This window comes from Arvicola amphibius, chromosome 17, assembly GCF_903992535.2.
Source record: "Arvicola amphibius chromosome 17, mArvAmp1.2, whole genome shotgun sequence".
In the NCBI taxonomy this organism is placed as follows: Eukaryota; Metazoa; Chordata; class Mammalia; order Rodentia; family Cricetidae; genus Arvicola; species Arvicola amphibius.
This window is the reverse complement of record NC_052063.2, coordinates 37,109,818-37,130,099: the sequence shown is the minus strand read 5'-3', so window position 1 is coordinate 37,130,099 and position 20,282 is coordinate 37,109,818. Positions and strand designations below refer to the sequence as shown.

General features: G+C 46.1%; 1 protein-coding gene across 1 annotated transcript in view; it reads left to right on the top strand.

Moving 5' to 3' along the window:
- The window catches only part of Ppm1h (protein phosphatase, Mg2+/Mn2+ dependent 1H), a 271,738-nt gene that overhangs the window by 120,309 nt on the left and 131,147 nt on the right, over positions 1 to 20,282 (top strand). Inside the window, exons 3-4 of the mRNA XM_038314921.2 lie at positions 2,425 to 2,769; positions 12,759 to 12,871. Of these exons, the coding sequence (XP_038170849.1) occupies positions 2,425 to 2,769; positions 12,759 to 12,871 (458 nt within the window). The remainder of the gene's footprint in view (positions 1 to 2,424; positions 2,770 to 12,758; positions 12,872 to 20,282) is intronic.

Sequence of the window (20,282 nt, the reverse complement as noted above, 5' to 3'; positions counted from 1 at the left end):
CCCCTCATTTGGTAGAAGTGTAAATGACTCTCCATGATCACCTTGTGGTAGAAGGGACAGCAACCACCTCTGCATGTGTACTCGGTACATTGTACATGGATGTCACTTAACACACGCTGCTTATAGTCCCCTTAACTCCCCCCCACATAAAGTTAATATTGCCTTCAGTTCATATCAGGAAATCATGGCAATAAGATTCACACTTTTGACTGCCGCAGCACAGCCTGACCCAGCCATGGCTGAACCGGTGCCATCCTCCACCCAGGTAATGTGTGTGGAAGTGGCATTAGCACCCAAATGTCTAGCCCTTAAGGCGTTTTCCTTTCTACTGCCCTCGGTCCTGAGTTCTATTTCCAACTGAACTTCTCCTAGTCAGTGCTTTTAGTATATGTTTCTGTCTGAATTTGGCCGAATTCTTTTTGGGGGCGCAGATTCCTTGCAGGAGCCATCACTTTCAAACTCTTCTCTCATATCACAGTATAGCTTGAGTGACGCCATCTCCGTGAATAGCCTTTTGTGACTTTAGTGCTGAAGGCCAAAACACTTTGAGTAGACTCTAAGGACCGGGTGGCCTTACCGCCATTCCCTGCAGCCCCGTGAGTAGACTCTAAAGACCAGGTGGCCTTACAGCCATTCCACACAGTCACAGAGCTCCCTCCTTTCCTTTCTCACACCCCATTGGGTCACGTGACTGTGGTATGGTACTTTGCCACCACTTGCTCTCTGCCCCTGCCGTTACTGTTGTCTAGTGTTGTGTCCCCTCCCTTTCTTATAAATGAACTTCTCTGACGCTCTCAGCCCGAGCCTCACAACCCCAAGGCCCTCTTCCTGCAGCACTGGCCTCCTATTGATTTGGATGACTTGACACTGGATTATTAAAATATTTTTTTTCTTTTTTTGTGGGAAGGGCTTTAAGGCAGAGTTTCTCTGTACAACAGCCCTGGCTGTCCTGGAACTCACTGTAGACCAGGCTGGCCACATAGTCACAGAAATCTGCCTGCTTCTGCGTCCTCGGCACTGACCTAAAAGGTGTGCACCACCATGCCCAGCGTGCCTGATACATTTTATGATCAATCTTTTATTACTCCTGTCTACTGTGGTGCCTGCCGTATACATCTTATGCTTGTGGATTCTAGGGATGTTTGAAGACAGAGTCTCAACTCACCTCTTCATGCATCTCAGCATTCCAAGCACAGGTTGCAGGTGTCTGACGCAATGCCTAGCTTGCATGTGGAATTTAGTTGTATGGTTTCTAGATGTGCTTATCTGAAAGAACTCGGAATACTGGCAGGAGCTGGGAAGACAGCTTGGTGGGCTGAAGTGTTTGTTGTGTGAGCATGCAGACCAGCACTTACGTAAAAGCTGGGTGTGGCGTTGTGCCTGAGACCCCAGTGCTAGAGGGACATGGAGCTAGGGCCTTCTACTCAGCTGGGTTAGCTTAAAAGTGAGCGCTGAGCTTCTGCAATCTTCAGGTGCAGTGAGAGACCCTGCCCCCAAAAATGCAACGGATAGGGCTGCACAGAACCCCAGTTCCGTTCCCAACACCCAGTTTAGACACCTAACAATTGCTATCCAGCAACTGATGCCGCTGACCTTTGGACGACCACACTCACATACACAACAGACACATACCTTGATCGATTAAAAAAATCAATCTTTTGAAAAAAAATGGATATCAACAGAAGACACGCTGTGTCAGTCTCTGGCCTCCATATGTAGCCCATGTGTGATTTCACTCACACACACATGCATGCACACATACATACACACAGAGTAGCCCCTGGCATGAACTAAGTCCATGATAGAAGAAGGAATACAGATGACATTAGTTAGGTAACTTGAGGGAGGTAGCATAGGGAAACAGATTTTTAGTGGCTGCATCTTCTGTGGACTGGACTAGCTTCTGGGTTAGCAGAAAAGCATGTCTTAAAAACTCAGGATATAGAATAGGGAAGGAGAGACAATTGTCTCAGGGTCAGGGCACTGAGAGAGGAAAACAGTTCTTCACTATGTTAGGAAAGGGCTTTGTCCAAAGACTCCAAGGCCAAACCTAGTCCGGGATTACAATTTCTTGGAGGTCAGAAGTTAAATGTTAAAGCAGGACTCCTTCTATAGGCTCCACCTTTTATATGGAATTTTATCACAAACCCCCAGCACTTAATTAGAGTCACATCCTTTCTTCCAAGTGGTGACCTAGTTAGTGGTTGATGATTAGACCTCCTGCCCGAGGTGGGGAGGCTAGGATCACTTCATCTCAAGGGTGTTGGTGATAGCAGTGACTAACTTGAGGGCCCTCCTCTGCGTTTTCTCTGTGTTTGATTCCATTATCTTCAGACAAAGATAGACATCCTGCTGGATTGTGCGTGGTCCAGCAGAGGCCACTATTCCGCTCCTCATTTCTCTCCTGTCGCCCTCTCTCCCCAGGAGTCCGAGGGCATCTCCTGCCACTACTGGTCTCTGTTTGATGGCCATGCGGGCTCAGGGGCCGCCGTGGTGGCGTCGCGCCTGCTGCAGCACCACATCACACAGCAGCTACAGGAAATCGTGGAGATCCTGAAGAACTCCGCCATCCTTCCCCCAACCTGCCTAGGGGAGGAGCCCGAGAGCACGCCGGCCCACGGCAGGACCCTAACCCGCGCAGCCTCACTGCGTGGAGGCGTGGGGGCCCCCGGCTCCCCTAGCACACCGCCCACACGCTTCTTCACTGAAAAGAAGATCCCGCACGAGTGTTTGGTCATTGGGGCCCTGGAGAGCGCCTTCAAGGAAATGGTATGTACCATGGACAACTGGTAGCTCGAGCCAAAGCTTTCTTGCTAGCAAGGTGTCCCTGAAGTGCGCGTGTTCTTCCTGCCTTCTCCCGCATGCTCATCTCTCTTATACAGCAAGGCTTATTAAAAAGTCACAGCAAGATACAGTTTCTGGAGCGATTGCCAGTCAGCAGAAATTAAGACCGCGAGAGAGGACGAACACAGGGATGCCCTCTACTTATTAAATGTACACCTTATCCCTTCTATTTCATAAGACTCCTGTTGACACCAGCTGGTATGGTACGATTCAGCTTAATTGCAATGTGATCATGGCTACCATCTGCCTAATACATGTAGAAAGTCCAGTGTTTAGGAAACCATGTTCGGTAAGGCACTTGGAAGTACCCTTCCTTTAAACATGGGTGCAGACTGGTGTAGCATGTGCAGTTAATCCCAGAACTTGGAGGCGGAAGCAGGTGAATCTCAATGAGTTTGAAGGCAGCCTGGTTTATGTTTTGAGTTCCAGGCCACCAAGGCTGCACAACGAATTAACTGGAAGGTGGTGGCGCACGCCTTTAATCCCAGCACTCCCGGGAGGCAGAGGCAGGAGGATCTCTGTGAGTTCAAGGCCAATCTGGTCTATAGAGCAAGTTCCAGGACAGGCTCCAAAGCTACCGAGAAACCCTGTCTCAACTTCCCCCACCCCCTAAAAAATGAAGCTGTGAGTGGAATGGGTTAGCTAGTGGTGTGATTCATTCTGGTCAACAGGTACTGCCTGGGGAACAACTGAGGGGAAGAAAGAGGGCCACGTGACTTTTGTCTTTCCAGGGCCTGGAACCCTTTATCCTTTGCTGTCTGAGTGGGTCTGGTCACGGAATTCAGCATCCTATATGTTGGCGTGTACCCTGGCAGAGTGACCCTGGTTGCCCCAACACCAAGCAGGATGCTGTATCCCATGTGACCTCCCGCCAGCTCTGACTCCACCTTTTACTGAGACAAGTGTTTTGGCTCCCAAGGTTCTCTTCCCTGAGCAGCAGCCTATGTACGGGCGGAGTGTGGACTACTTAAGGGTGTTTGGAAGGGCTTGGGGGAGGCCAGGGGGCAGGAGTGTTTTTAAAACCTGAAGTTTAGGGGCTGGAGAGATGGCTCTGTGGTTAAGAGCACCGGCTGCTCTTCCAGAGGTCCTGAGTTCAATTCCCAGCAACCACATGGTGGCTCACAGCCATCTGTAATGAGATCTGGTGCCCTTCTCTGCTGTGCGGGCAGACATGGAAGCAGAATGTTGTATACATAATAAATAGATAAATCTTTAAAAAGAAACCCTGAAGAATAGAGTATGATAGTTGATCCGTGAAGCCTGGGCGGCTCGAAACTCCTCACCTGACGTGAGTGTCCTCCTTCGTGGCCCAGGACCCGAAGACTTCACTCTGCACCCTAGTCAGAGGAGAAAAGGGAACGTAGTTCATATATGAATACCTCAGATTTATCTGTAACTCCAGATCATCTCTTCTTGGTCTGTTTTCATATTGAACACACATATTTGCCCTTTGGTTAGTCGGGAGTTAAAAATGCACCTCCTCTGGAAGGGATGATTTAGGGGGAAACCCGGGAGTCCTTCAGAGACTTGGTGTGTGTAAGACCGTCACTCCGGCTGGTGTAGATGAGGCTCAAGTGTTGTTGGCGAGTGCGACAGGACACAGTGGCGTTAATCAGAGACGACAACTTGACGGTGACCCCTCCCTGCAACGAGAGAAGGAATTGGAATGGGGGTGGAGGGAACATGTACCGGCAGATGGTGGGCTTTCATTTCCCTCCATGGTTGCTGGGGCTGCCGAGCATCTTTTGCCTGGAATGGCTGTATTCTCAATCCCACCCGCTAGAGGCCAGTGTCACCTTGAGGAAGGCCTCCCCAGCGACAGCAGCCCTTGAAACGTGAAGCTTATTCGGGTAAAGACCTAAGAAAAGGAACCCAACGTTTGTCTATTCAAGTTCTTCACCATTGGGCAGTTCCTTGCCTGAAATTTCTTGTGAAAACAGTTGTGTGTGTGTGTGTGTGTGTGTGTAAATAGATAAGTCACTTGCTGAGAAACAACTCTTTGTCAAACTTAAGTGGGAGTAGAACATAGAATAAAAATAGAAAAGTTGGGTATTCAACAACAAGTGAAATAGAAACGGGAGGGGGGAAGAGAGAAAAGGAAGAATTAGGTTTGAGTTAGAACTCACGAGAGCAGGCAGGTAGAACAGGGCTGGAGGGAGGGGGCAGGGGGGTTTCTGTAAGCTCTGAGTCGTGCTCCTGGGAATGAATGGTAAGTGCATTATCTAATTAGGGGGACAGTTATTCCTCCCATCACCTTAGCATGTGACTCGGACTTCCTGGGGTTAGTGTCATGGCCAGATGATTGACAGGCCCTGCTGGACTCCCTCCTAAGGGAGTAGACAGTAGACAATAGTATGGGCCATCCTGTCTTCAGAGCAGTTCAGACAAGAGCCAGAGTAGCTTCCATCCTTTCGATCAGGATGCCTAAGAAGGGGCAGTTTTGTTGTCTTCCTTTGTCCTATTCCCCAGAGAGAAAAAAAGGCGTGCCTATTCCACAGTGTCTTTGAAGGCTAGTAGTTCCTGGAGCAATGCGCCATTGATATCTCAATGATTTTTGATGTTCTAAATAATGTCCAAGGAAGTAACACAGTGATGGCAGCAGACCAGCATATGTTTGGAAATCTCAAGCTGGAGCAAGGAGCACTGTCTCTAGGATGCACGGGTAGCTTTCACAAAATGTAGATGAAAATAATAATAATAATAACAATAATAATAAAAGGCATGATATGAACAAGAAATTGTAACTATTGTGCCCAGAATCTGGACCCAAAAACCCACCAAGACACCAGATCCTATGCAAAAGCAGAGTCTCTTTAATTATGAGTTAACTTGGATCCTCTGTCCAGCACAGCAGGTGGAATGGGGGGACCCCAAACTGCTGTGGGCAGGGTTATATTGGGGGTAGAGCAAGGGGAGCACCTGGGGGTCTGCTAGCTGCATAGTAACAGTCTCAGGATTGGCACATCTCCGGGATGAGGGAACCTGTCCTGAGCTGATTGGTCAGCTGCAGCTGTGGAAGAGGTGCTGCTGTACCTGGGGTGGGGATGGGGTGGGGAACACTGGTTCCATCATAATCAAAAAAGCACAGCCAGAGCCTGCCAGCAGCTAACTTCCGATCCTCCCAGTAGTTAGGGCGAGGTTGGGCAAAGTCTGGCTGGGTGGGGGCTCAGCATATTCTGATGAGTCAAGGGCCTACATCTTGCTGGGTCTTTTCTGCAGCCTGTATTGGCTGCCAGAGGGGTGTTGGGGTGGAGGGTAGCTGGATTAGGCCCCTCGGTAACAGCAATTCTAGCAGATGCTCTATGCTCCTCTGGACTTTTTCCTGCATGTTTGATGTGTGGCCGCCTGCACGGTGTGAGGTGTGTGGGAAGGTGACCCCTGACCACCAGCATGTAATGTAATCAGGGACAGTTTTAGCTTTTGTTGTACCATGTCTTGGATCTGACTTCCTACTGGGAAGGCCATGAAACCAGTTCCTCCTATTTCTACTGTGGAACACAAACTGTTGTCTCCTAAGGGAGACCCTCAGGAACTTAGCCACTGATTGTTTGGTATGAGCATCAGAACTGACAGCATAAAACGCAAGCCAGTACCCTCAAAATAATAGCCTAATAGCCTAAAGGTTACTGATGCCTCTTATATAAAATCCTTTTTCTCCCCTGCTTCTCCTAGTAGCCAGTTTTGGGGGGGACTTTCTGTCTCAAAGCAAAATTGGGGATTTTTTTGAAATGCTAAACGCAACCACCTTCCTTATCTCCAATTTTATGGGTTCCAGTCCATTTGCCAACGGTGACTTTTTGACAGTGCTTGCCTTAGCAGCCGGGGTGTTTTCCTGGACCACAGTGACAGGTATGAATGAAGCAAATGTTCTGAGTCATAGTTTCAACCTCCCCCCCACACACCCTTGCCATTTAAAAAGAGTGTTCATGTTGAAAAGACGATACTTAGGACTCATAGAGGAAGTCAATTCCATCACTAGGGTGGATGTCCAAGAATCAAAACCAAGTCCACACTGACAAGTCTTTCGGCTTACCACCTGCAAGATTTATACTCAGGAGGAAGCTAGGAGGATCTCAGAATCCTCACCTACTTCTCTTCAGTATCGGTAGGTAGCTAGATAGACAGGTGTTTGGGGGCTTGGAGGCTATTGACCATGAATCCCTCCCTCGTGGCTGACTTTGGACCTCGCTGCTGACTTTGGACCTCGCTGCTGACTTTGGACCTCGCTGGCCATTTCCCGGCTAGCCCTGGAGAGGGAAAAATCAAGATGGGCCACTGTAGTATTTTACCCTATATAAAAAGATACAGGTACCAGGGTTTTGTTGAGGCCTGTCAAGCACTTTCCTCTTAGCCAAAAGAATGGAATCCACCTCTGGTCCTGCTTGGAGACCTGACATTCTCATCTGCTCAAAAAATTAGAACGTTACATCCGTTGTCTCCTTCCCTGAGAGTTAGCCTAGCTCCGGGCGCCAAACGCCTGCCTCACAGGAGATGCGATTCACCCAAGGGTCTGCTAAGGCTCTGGAAAGAATGAGTCTCCGCTTAATGAAATGATGTACTTAGCGAAAGCGCTTCCCTCAGTGCAGGCCCTGCCCACTCTCCCATGTTCTTCTTTCTCCCTCAAGCCTGGTATATTTTCCCTGATACTCAGGGCTTCCTCGCTGTTCTCCTAAGTCCCTCTCTCCTTCTTCCCTGCAGCTGTTTGCCAGACTCCATCGCTGGGCATGCCAGCCTTGGACCCTAACTCAGAAAGGCTTGGGTTTCTCCCTTAGCTCTTTCTCCTAGCTCTGCCAAGATTTGCAGCTTGCCTGCCCTGTTGTTTTCCTCTCACAGTCTAAAAACAAATTGTCCCGGAGCTTCCTTCTGAGTCTGTTTCTAAACCCTTTTATTGAGGAGACAAAGAACCCGGAAGGGAACACCAAGTTTTCGGAAGCAGCAGTATGCTTGCAAGTTCTTTGCCCCAGAGAAGCATGTCCTAAAAGCTTTTCGTATGGGAGATAATTGTATTTAGTTTTTGAATTTATTTGTTTTTATGTGTATGGGTGTTTTGTGTATGTCTGTGCACCACATGTGGGAGGTCTCCTGAAAGGTGTTGAATCCCCCCTGGAACTGGAGTTACAGATGGTGGAAACCCATCATGTAGGTGCTGGGAATTGAACCTGCTCCTCTGGAAGAGTGGTCAGTGCTCTTAACCACTGAGCCATCTCTTCAGCCGTGAAATTGGCAAAATTTTACCTTGTAAAACTGCTCTACATCTTCTATTACTGACAAATGGTTGGGGGAAAACATATAATAACATTATAGAAACATGAGAATGAATGCCAAGATTTTACTAATTTATTAATTCTAGAATTTCAATTAGCATATTCACGGTAAGTTTATAACTTAAGCCTTTTTTATTGAAACTTGGTTTTGTTTTGTCTTTGTTTTTGTTGCGACAGGAAGTTTTTAGGGATGGATGGGTCTGGAATATTCCATGATAATCAGCAGGTGGCGATATTGGACAGTACTGGTTTTAGGGATTTTTTTTTCTTTTTTCTTTTTGAAACTCATTGCCTAGCTGGCAGATGGCCTTGTTCTCAGAATAAATCAGGATGAGACCCGGATACTAAAGCCATGCAGAATCTTATTACTTGTGACTGGCACTATTAGCGCTGTGCTCGGAACCGTATTAGAACCCAGCCAGGGGGAGCTGCCAGTATATTAAAACTGCCCAGCACCGACGTTCTTCCGACCAATCGTACTTTTTTTTTTTTTCACAACCTGGAATTGATGAGCAGCAAAGACTAAGCCTGGAGTTGCATCATCTCTGAGACTTTTAAATCAAACGGCAATGATTCTGGGTGATAAATATTTTTTCTCTTGAAATTCTTTCCTGTCAAGTGAGTCTCATTTTACACACACATCTGTATCTTCTGTTCCCACTCCTTACAATACCAACAAAAGACCCCATATCCTAAGAATTGGCTCTTTTTCCTTTTTGATTCAGAGATGAGCCTCACCCAAATGTGCCCTTAAGCAGCTGCAACACGGAATAACGCAGCTTCACACAGCAGAAAGCTGCCTTTGAGGGGCATCAGGACCCTGGACTGAGCAGGTCAGTCAGTGAGTCACTTCCATGTTCTGTTAGCATTTAGCCCACACTTGGAAGGAAGGACGGCATGTGCTGTTTCGCTAGTAAGTTATTCTAGATGTAGGTCTTGGAATTCACTGGCAGCTAAAATGGAGAGTCCTTGTGCTTCTTAGCACCCAGAATTAGACAGCTTTTCTCGTGATCACATTGGCTTATGGGGAAAAAAAAAATCACCTAAAACTCGGGGGCTTAAAAAAAATTGTTAGACATTGTGGAATTTTTTTTTTTTAATACCTAAAGTGTAAACGGCTTAGGGTAATTTGAAAGATTGAGGATTTCGGAGGGGAAAGGCAGTTAATTCCATGGTAAATATATCTTTATTGACTGTATTTATCATGGTTAATCTCATAGTAAAAGAGCCACACAGATGGCCCTTTAATGTTCCTTTCAGTACAAAGATTTTTCTGAATCTTTTAGAGAGGAGTAGGTGGTGTGTGCAGGAAAAAATAAATGTGCTATTTTGGCTTCTAGGGAGGAGGGGAACGAAGCAATTATTTTTAGAATCTGTTCTAGTTGCTCACAGCTCTAGGGGAATAGAAGAGAGTGTGTTGTGTGTTAATGCCAGTGAATTCTTCAGGGGGGGAGGAGTTCTGCAGAAATAGGCCTGTTAAATCCCAGTGATCGTGCTGGTGGAGAGCACACTTGTGATTACCGCTTGTGCACATACGTATTTCCTCACAGATGTGGGGGATGGGCTGGTCAGAACATGCATGTGGCCGCAGGATTCCTTGGGTTCAAAAATAGTTAGACTTGAGTCCACTTTAAAAAAAAACAGAAGAAGAAAGTAGCATGCCTTATCCAGAGGGAGCTACAGAAAAAAAAAAATGTACAGTTGAAATGTAAAAAAAAGTGGAAGGAATGAATTGTGTGTGTGTGTGTGTGTGTGTGTGTGGTGTGTGTACATGTGTGCGTGTGTGTAAGAACATGTGCACCGTGCTGTTAATTTATATTAAGGTCTGAGCGGACTAAACTCACCAGAACGTTCCCCACTAAAAGTAAATATAAACCCTGCTGTTAAAATGAACAGAACATCTTATTGCTGAACATTGCCTTGATTACCCCCTCCAAGGATTAAATAATTTTACAATCAGACATTCTTACATTAGACACCATGATAAATAATTCCCACACCTATGGTTCAGAATAAACTTATTTACCTCAATCCTAGGAAATTCTTTGCCTTTAACATTGACCCTTTGTGCTATAACTCCCCCCCCCCATTACACTAATAATCCACTTAAGCCTGTCAAACACCATTCACATTCCAGTCTGTATGCAGCGTGCAAACGCTTGGATGCTTAAGGAATTTTTAATAAATGCCTTTTTAAAAGATGCCTTTCATTCGGACTTACATATTCAAACAGATATCGATTGCAACTGTGAAGGGATAGTTTTCCATAGCTAAATCAGTGCTTTTCAGTATATTAAAAACAGTAATGTTGGATGTGGACTTGGATATACCAGTTTATTTATTTATTATGTGTTAAATGTGCATATACTTATTAATTCTAAAAATGTACCTATGGCAACCATTTTAGTTATTTTGGGCAAAAAAAAAATTAACAAGTCTACCCATGAAAGGATTCTTTCTATTCTAAAAGTAAAAGAAAAACCAGGTCTCTTGATGTTGTCTCTCTCCCCTCTCCCTTGAGAGAGCCCCGCCCCCAGCTCTCATGTCCCTCTTGCCAGTCACCTTGAGCTTCCTGCCATCTGTGGCACGGGATATCAGAACCTTCTCCTCTTGCCCACCAGCAGTCAGCTGCATCAAGAGTTCTGGTCACGTTGGCTTCTCAGCGCACGTCTGCCTGGTAAATGCGGTGTTTGTGGACAGTGGCTTCCATTTCTCCTGTCATAGGTAAAGTGGCGAGAAGATGTTCAGAAATCCAGACTTTTCTTTTCTGAGTGCATTTCTTTAATTGTCCGCCTGACAGACACTTAACTAAACCAAGGTTTACCTGGCCTGATACAGATGCGGAGGGTCTGAAAGCAACAAAAATGGCTGTTGCCCGCAACTGTGGACTTCCCACACTGTGGGAGGAATCTGGTGCCTGTGGTTAAAGTCCACCTCTGCCGCACCTCCTAATTCAACCCTCTTAATAGCATTTCTGTAAGTAATGTAGTCCTCTGTACAGCCCTCGTGCTTGACTCCTCTACAGTATTCGAAGCTGCTGTCACTTCCACAGAGGCTCCTGAATTGTCGTAAACTCCCACATCCCCCCCACACATACCACCCCTTACCATGGCTCCTCAGCCCCTCGCCTGCTTCATTTCCTATACGTTGGTTTCTCCACCCTCTCTTAGTATGTTTTTTTCCTACTTTTTTTTAAATACAGAGTCTTGTCATATAACCCTAGTCAGCCCGGAACTCTTAGCCCTTCTGCATCATGCTCCTGCTGGCAAGAGTTGCAGCCTGTAGAGCCAAGTCCGTCTTCTGCCTTCTCTTTAAGTAGTTGTTGCTCTAGTCTATGCCCTCAGCTTGAGAAACTATTGGTGTTTACTCCATCACCATCCCTAACGCCTGGAGCGTAGCCATTGTAGTCCAGTGCCGATGACTAAACATTCTCCCTTGTTCAGTGCAGAGATGATTGAAGCCCCTAACTCCAATTCCAGATTCTGAGAGTCGCACAAGTACCTGGCACCTCTCAGAACAGTCAGGGCACCGTTACCCACCCACCTTCTCTCTCCCTCTGCCTCAACAGTGGATGACTTCAGTGTGGAAATAATACTTCACTCAACGCCTGTATTCACAAAGACACAGGTCATTTGGTTCTTTCAGTAGAATAGCCTTGACATTGTCTATCAACAGAAATGCTGGTCTGCTTTTAATTGTTCTGAGGGTGCTTCATGGCATGGCAGGAAGTACCTGGTCTGGAAAGAGAACTGGTATTAAATAGAATCTACTCTCCCTCGATGTAAATACGGGCAGTGTCCTACTTCTCTGCTTCTGAATAACATAGTTAATCATGACGGTCCTGAGGCCGCAGTGAGATTGCACATGCGTGACACTTAGCTCAACGCCTGGTGGGGAGAAAGTGTCCGTGGGCTGCTCCAAAGCTGGGAGTGTGCCCCATCGTGATCTGTGGCTGCAGAGGAGGAACTGCGTTCAGACACATCTGTGTTGAATAGCAGACAGTTCTCCCTTCCGGTCGCTTCTTTTTATCAAGCTATAAAAGAACCACTTATTCGAGGCTTTGCATTAAAAACATGGTTTATGTCCAGGTACTTGGCATTCCTAGCCGTCTTCTGTGCCCCATGTGGCAACTCAGGGAATCCACGCAGACGAGATTCCATAAGCTGTGGTGTCTGTTAACTGGATTTACATTCTCCTCTTCCCAAATTTGCCTGCTATGTCTCTGTGTGGTCCTTCGGTTGCAGTCTCTGGTCTGCCGTGGTCTGGTATTTGTGTCATGTTCTCCAGAGAAGTCCATTAGGGTCAGTGGCTCTTAACCTATGGATAGTGCCTGCCCTACGGGTCACATAGCAAATAGGGTGCATATCAGATATTTACATTACAATTCATAGCAGTGGCAGAATTACAGTTATCAAGTAGCACAGAAGTAATTTTTATGGCTGGGGGCCACCACACGTGAGGTACTGTATTAAAGGGTCGCAGCATTAATAAGGTTGAGCACCCCTGCAGGTCATAGGAAAGCAGGTTCTGAGGACTGCCTCTCCCTTCTGGAAGCACATCCAGACTTCGAGACTGTACCAAGTGGTGGGAGGAAGGCTTCCTTTAGTCACAAGTCCTGCGCAATTCAACTGACTTTACTTTCTTCTCCAGGACCTCCAAATAGAACGAGAGAGGAGTGCATATAACATATCTGGTGGCTGCACTGCCCTCATTGTGCTTTGCCTTCTGGGGAAGCTGTACGTGGCCAATGCTGGGGACAGCAGGTAAGCAAATCAGCTCCCTGGTTCTTACCAACTTCTGGTGCCTCTGACAGTGTCTACCTGTTCTTTAGGAATTCAGTGATTGGAAAGAAAATTATTCTGGTTGGGATTGTGAGAAGAACAAGCTTCCCACATGCTAACAGAAAAGCATTTGTTTGTTTGTTTGGTTGGTTGGTTGGTTTTTGGGGACGGGGTTTCCTCTGTTGTAGCCTTGGTTGTCCTGGAACTCACTCTGTAGACCAGACTGGCCTTTAACTCAGATCTGCCTGCCCCTGTCTCCCAAGTGTTGGAATTAAAGGCTAGAAATGCATTTAAGAACAATCAGATTGCTACGGAAGGGTGAAGGGCATGTGATGTGTCCATAGCTGCAGCTGGTGTGCGCCTAGCGCTCATCTAAACCAGGAATGGTCCAATGTTGGTTTTGGCCTTGAAACCTGGTTTTTAGTCAAAGTTTAGCAGAGTCAGGATATTGGAAGGCAGTGAAGAAGAGGGGGATCTGAACAGAGTGAGTGCTTGGAGCGGCCCTGGCACATTCCCCTGCCAACTGTAGTTCCCCACAGTCACTTGGCATTTGCCCCACCCAGGAGCCCAGAAGCTTCTTCTTGTATATGCATTCTTTTGGGGGCTTTGTGTGCACATGTGTGTGTGCATGCATGTGTATGCACACGCGTGTGTGTGCATGTGTGTGTGTGTGTGTGTGTGTGTGAGACCCTTTGCCTAGCATTGCCAAAGAAAAAGATAAACTTGTTCTTTTTCCACCTTAAATAAATGGCACTTCTTTAATGGTGACCATTCTTCGGTATCAATATGGCTGACTGTGTAATGGGACCTTTCCCTAAAGAATGACTGTTTTGAAAATGGCAAAATTTCTGGACTCTAAACATGGAAGGGCAATTCCCTATCAGTGGCTGCTGTCTTGGGATTATATTGTTCCATTAGGCCCTGGGCCACTGATCTGCATTCCTGCCTCTTGAGTCCTTCTCACGTTCCCATCCTATTCCCTGCCACACACACAGACACACACACACACACACACACACACACACACACACACACACACATTCTGCTCTTCCTCGTCGCTGGTGCCTCTGCAGCTCAGAAGACTAACCATCTTGATGCAGTGAAGAGATTCACTCTCTTCTTTCTCCCATTTACAAAGAGGAGACCCAGCTGAGCGCTCTCCATTCCTCTTCTCCCAATAAGGCAGCTATCCCTAACCTTTGTCACTGAAGAACGTAGAAAACAAAGGAGAAAGGACTGCCCAGGAAACAGCTCATGGGTTTAAAGATGGAGTACTCTGAAAGGTCCATTTATTTTGAAAGAATATGTGGATTTTCTGTTTGACACACACGCTGTCTCAGGTTTCAGTGTGAAATTTCACCCAGTAAATGGCAGGGTATTTAAGATACTATTTATGCCATGGCTCCTGCCCCCTGTGCCCACTGAGTTTCACCAGCTCAGATGTCCCAACAGTGGATGGAGACATGAATGGAAGCTAATCGGGAATCAGTAGAGTGCCCTCTGGAAGGGGCTAGCCACCCTAGCCTTGCAGGACAAAACAGGAAGAACAACTAATGTATAAACGTAGAACAGAGCTACAGGAAGCATTGAAGAAAGGCCCTTTCTCTTCCATGGCCTACCAGGTTTCTCATTGGTTGAGCCCACCATGCTCAAGCCAGCAAACTGGAGGTGAGCATGCCTGGCCCAAAGGCAAGGCTGGGACCAATGGCAAGCAGCCACCATGCTTGACACTTCCTTCCTCCTCTGCATACCCAAGAGTCTTGCAGCTTCTGCCCAGTAATCGGTGACTTGCAAGTGGGCAGTTGGTAGACTCTTGTCCCGTTGCAGATCCTAAACATGTTGAGCGATGGCCAGCAGAGGTGGTAACTGCTTTCTGCTCTCATGGAGACTGTGCCTCTGGCTCACACTCACTTCTTGCCTTTACGTCCCACTCCCAGTCTGTTAAAGTGAGTTTGCTCCCCTAACCTTAGGCCTTAAGAAGTGACTGAGTGACAGTCCAGGCCACAGCCCCGCCCCTCCTCCTGCCCCAGGTCTCCTGAGGAGGGGTCACCTTCCAGATGACCTTGGGTTCAGAAGTTTACTCCTTGTTAGTGTCCGCTAGCTTTAGCTCAGATCATCCTTTTTCAAAACTGTGACTTCCCCCCAAGAGTCTTGTCTATCTTTCTAAAAACAATCTGCTTTGGGAGCCAGACTCCTTTATAGACACCCCTAGCTATGCGATGTCTTATGTGTCCCAGAAACTCCCTGCACAGGGACCTGCCAGTTCCCAGTGTTTATCTTCTGAGCTTTTGCCATTTTACCATGGGTACCAGTCTCCAGACGTTGCTCTCCATATGCATAAATATATTGGCATTGGACTACATGACATCTAGAATTCATGGCTTGCTAAAGGCTAACCTAGGGGAGTGACACTTCCAGAAAGCAAAGTCATGCTACTTTAGCTAGTCTTTGTGACATTTCTTATAGCTCTGTGACATCTTTCTTACAGCCTATTGTTAAATTTTTAATTTAACCAAGGCCCTGTTTTTCTAAGTGCCCATAAAAATATGTTTTATATTTATTTCTAATTTTAAAAGCCTAATAAATACTCATCTTCTTAACTAAGTTGTGAAGCACAGAATAAAAATTACCCTTCAACCCAGGAAGCTGAAATTATATTTGTGGAACTCAGACCCCAGTGTCCAGATACAAAGTTGGGGTTTTACAGCTAATTGGTTGGGTTTGGTGTCCACATGTGGATCATAATTCATAGAGAAGCCTAGAACAGTGGGAACTGGTATTTTATTAAGCTCACCAAATGATCATTTATGGAGCACTTAGGATGTTACTTGCAGCTCTTTCATGAATGATAGATACTGATGTTATCTTCGACCATTCTCCCCTACTTTATATACTAATGATGTATTGTGAGCTTTTCAATTTAAAAACATGGTCTTCTTCGGAACTGGGTAAGCAGCTTCATATCTATGAAACTGTAGGTTATTATCTGTCAACAAGCAGTCAGGAATCCAAGGCTCAGGTAAAAAAAAAAAATGATTAAAGCTAACAGAAAATTCTGGCAACACAGCCTTGATTAATTAAGTGCTAATTTTTTCATTGTTAGATAATAACTGTCATGTGTTTATACTTTAAGTCTTGACAGTTTCTAGGGTGAAAATAAATCTTCATTGTGCCTTCACTACCCTGTAATTACTTACAGAGTAGCAATGAGAAAAGCTTTGCTTTGATTGAGGAGCTGCCGGTGGTCAAGGACTGCCTTCTGGGTTCCTTATCTGTGTGTCATCTGATTTACCATTCAGCCTTGTGTTTGCTCCGGGGCTGTCTTCAGGAAATGCTGCTGGTTGTGGCTGTGGTTTACCAGTGTTTGACTCCATAGTCGTCCTCTATGTACAGCGGTGAATGACTCATCCACGGAGGCCTGGTCCACAGAGGAGACCAACTTCCTTCTCTTGTTAGCTGAGCTCACCAGCTGTCTAGAAACATGCAGCAACTGCAGGGTACTCAGTTGTGTTACTTCTCCCAGGCAAAGGTCGTTAGCTCAACACCTAGGGATCTTAAGGAGCTAGCAGGGAAGCAGATGGTGGGTGGGTTTCTCCCTTTAAGCAAAAATGAGCCTGGAGCATGGAAATGTCACGCGAAGCATTATGCAGGCTGTTACCCATTGTGTTTGAGTCATCAGCTCCTCGGGGTCAGGCTGTTCTTCAGTTCAGGAGGGTGCTGTGGCTCCATCTTAGAAGATGATTTCATTCTGTTTCTAGAGCGCTCAGGCACTGGGGAAGCAGAGCCATGACTGCTTACTTCAAACAATGTCTCAAGGTTTGGCAACTGAGACTAGGCGAGCTCATTCAGATTAAAGAAAGGCATTTAAGAATCATTAACGTCTTGATTTCCATGCTTGCAAGAATTGTAGCAGCAGCAGCATCGGTGAGGCAGCTAAGCAAGCACTAGGCATGTGCTTAATACTAGAACAAGGTCGTGTTTAATTCTGTCAATAACAGAGTGAACAGTCGGAAATGTTCATGTCAGAGACATGCAGTCTATAAGAAGTATTTTTCCCAAGGTCCCCAGCTACTGAGGAGTAGAGTTTCCCTAATACCCAGGATTGAAGTAAAAGAGCCAGGTTTTCAGGAACAACACCCATCTCTTCATCCATGCTCAGACTCATTTTAACATCTCTAATACAAGAAATTTTAGTTAACATTTCTACTCCCTATTTATTTGTACATGAAATACTGATAAACTTTACAATCAGTGGCATCTCAGAGTTTACCCAGAATGGATTATGGGTATAACTGAGTGCATAGCTCCATTTAGAAGCCGGGTTGTTTTAGCCCAGGCTTGCCTTGATCTCCTCATTCTGGGTGCTGGGATTATGATACTCATGCAATACCATCCCTAGCTCTTAGAGACTGATGTAAATAGGTCACATTTGTCTTAGTTACTTGACTATTACTGTGAAAAATCACCATGACCAGAGCAACTTCTTAAAGAGTTTATTTGGGAGGTTTTGCAGAGTTAGAGTCCATAGCCGTCGTGACAGGAAATATGGCATCGGGCAAGCATGATACTGATCCGTAACTAGGAGGCAGAGACAGAAAATTAATATTGATGTAAGTCTTAAAAACTCCAAGCCTGACCCACTGACACACCTCCTTCAACAAGGCCATGCCTCCTAATCCTTCCCAAACAGTTCCACCAACTGGGCACAAGGATTCAAATAGATGAGAATAGGGAGGGGGGATTCTCATTCAAATCCCCACAGCAGTCATCAAGCATATACCTTTGGGTGACCCATCCTGTTCCTTTATACTGTAGGAAAGATGCTTTTCAAAGAGAGAACAGTCAGCTTTCTAAAAGTCACAGAGTTTTGAGATCATTTTAAATGTTGTGTTTTCATTTTAAAGATAGTCTGTTGCAAATAACCTAAGCTGCCTCTCAACCCGCTATGTGACCATTATAATAAACATTAATCCTATAAAGTCAGACTTTCATTCAGCTATGTTTATGACTTCTTTAAAATGAGTGTTTCCAGGACCTTGAAAGTGACCTCCAAGACTCCTAAGAATATGAGCTTACATGCTTGAAATTCTCTTGGAAAAGATGAAGAGGTCAAGGGAGTATTCACTAATTAGCACCATGCAAGAGTGAGCAACCACTGGACCAGGTGTATCCAACCTTTTGACCTTGGCGGGTGATGTTGTCAGTGTTTTGAGAAAAACACAATTAAAGAAAAATAAGTCATATGCAAAAAAAAAAAAGAAGTCTCACAGGGTTTTAAGTAAGTTGTGCTTGTGTGTTGGCAGCGTTTGTTGCTCCCCGCGCTGGGCGCTGTCCAAGGGGTATGGTTTGGGCGCATCATTCTAGCTGCAGCCTGCAAGTCTGGCCAGGATGCTGTCCTTGCAGTTTTTCTTTCACTCCTTTTCAGTGTGCAGGATTTTCCCATTTCACTGAAAGCTGTTAGGTCAGAGGTGAATTCCTATAGCAAGTCTGAACTTTCTTGAGGATAGGAACTGGATATTAAACAAGACTTACATTTCTAAATTCAAAACCAATTACACATCTGTGTGTCTACTCTCATAGGCCTCTCTGCTCTGCTGATGGAAAGATAATGGAACATTATGTAACTGCCTCCAGGGCCCTGGGTACCATAAAGAACCGCTCACTCCTTTGTTATGTGCCTGCATTTCACCAGCAGCCCCTCAGCCCCGCAGTCCCGCAGCCCCGCCACAGAACGCCTTGTTGCTCATAAGTGCTTGTCTGTCCACGCCTGCCAGCGAGCTTCCCCTTTGATAGGAGCCTTTCTCTGAGTCCAGAAATACACTTGATCTGCTTCCACTGGCTGCTTTAAGTCTCCTATACCTCTCATTTTATTTGACATATGCCAAAAAAAAAACAAGGTTAAGCACCATTTTTCACTGTGGAAGTTAAACATGCTGTTTCTGCCTTTTTATCTCTTCGGTGTATCCCAAGTCCTGTAGAATGGATTAGGCGGAGGAAGTGATATAATCAGATCACAAATACACACAGAGAGGCAGACCTCTTTTCCTGTCACAGCCCTTCCGACCACACAAAGGACTCCTGTAGGCAGATGCTCCCTTTCCTCAACCTATGGTTCCCAAGCTAGCAGCAGGACCTGGGAATATGTGTGGAATACGTGTTCTAGCCACGTCGTAGGCATCCTGCATCAGAAGCCTCAAGGCGGGCAGCCAGCAATCTGTTTTGGAGCAAGTCCTCCACAGGACATGGACGTGTGCTGGTCGAGGTTAAGAGTCGGAACTCGTGTGGCTGGGCATGGTTGGCCCAACACTGTAATCCTAGCATTTGGGAGACTGAGGCAGAAAGAGCATGTGTTCAAGAGTTGCGTGGGAAGCAGACAAGACTGAGGAGAAAAATGAACCACTACTCTGTAGTCTACTCAGAGCCTCTGAGAGGGTGAGGAAGGGACCACTCTGTCCTCAGGGTCACGGAATGATGGCTCCACCTGGCTGAGGGAGAGGCATGCAATGTGGCAGGCACTGGCAGCTGTGTAACACGTGAGGAGAGCTGCTTCCTCTTTTCCTGCGCTTCTGCCGGGGTGCTGCTACCTGAGGTGCAAGGGCCAGCGCTCATCTGTCGTCCGTTGTTTTTACTTCTTACTCTTTTGGGCGCCTGCCCCCCAACTCCCAAATAAATCACACAGAGACTGACTTATTCTTGCTTATGAATGCCCGGCCTAAGCTTGGCTTGTTTCGAGCCAGCTTTTCTTAAATTATCCTGTCTACATTTTGCCTCTGGGGTTTTGCCTTTCTCTAGTCTATATACCTTACTTCTTATTCCGTGGCTGGCTATGTAGCTGGTTGGCTGGCCCCTGATGTCCTCTCTCCTTCTTTTCTTGCTCCTTGATCCTTCCCTCCCAAGTTTCCCCTCCTATTTATTCTCTCTGCCTGCCAGCCCCACCTATCCTTTCTCCTGCCTTACTATTGGGCATTCAGCTCTTTATTAGACCAATCAGGTGTTTTAGACAGGCAAAGTAACACAGCTTCACAGAGTTAAACAAATGGAACATAAAAGAATTCAACCCATCTTTGCATCGTTAAAACAAATGTTCCACAGCATAAACAAATGTAACACATCTTAAAATAATATTTCACAACGCACATCTCCACCCTGTGACTTGGGGTCTCTTTGCAACAGACTGATATTCTAGAGCATAGGTTCAGTCATCCAGAAGTGGAATTAGAATGAAAAAGCGTCGTATAACCCAGTTACCATGTCAGCCATGATGCCCTAAGCTGGAGTGAGCTGAGAAACCACTATTGTGGCCTTGGCTCCAGCTCCCAACTAAGCTATGATTTCAGTAGCTTCCCTTTCCTCTTAACCTGGTAGGAGGCTGAGTTGGGAAGACTCATGGTAC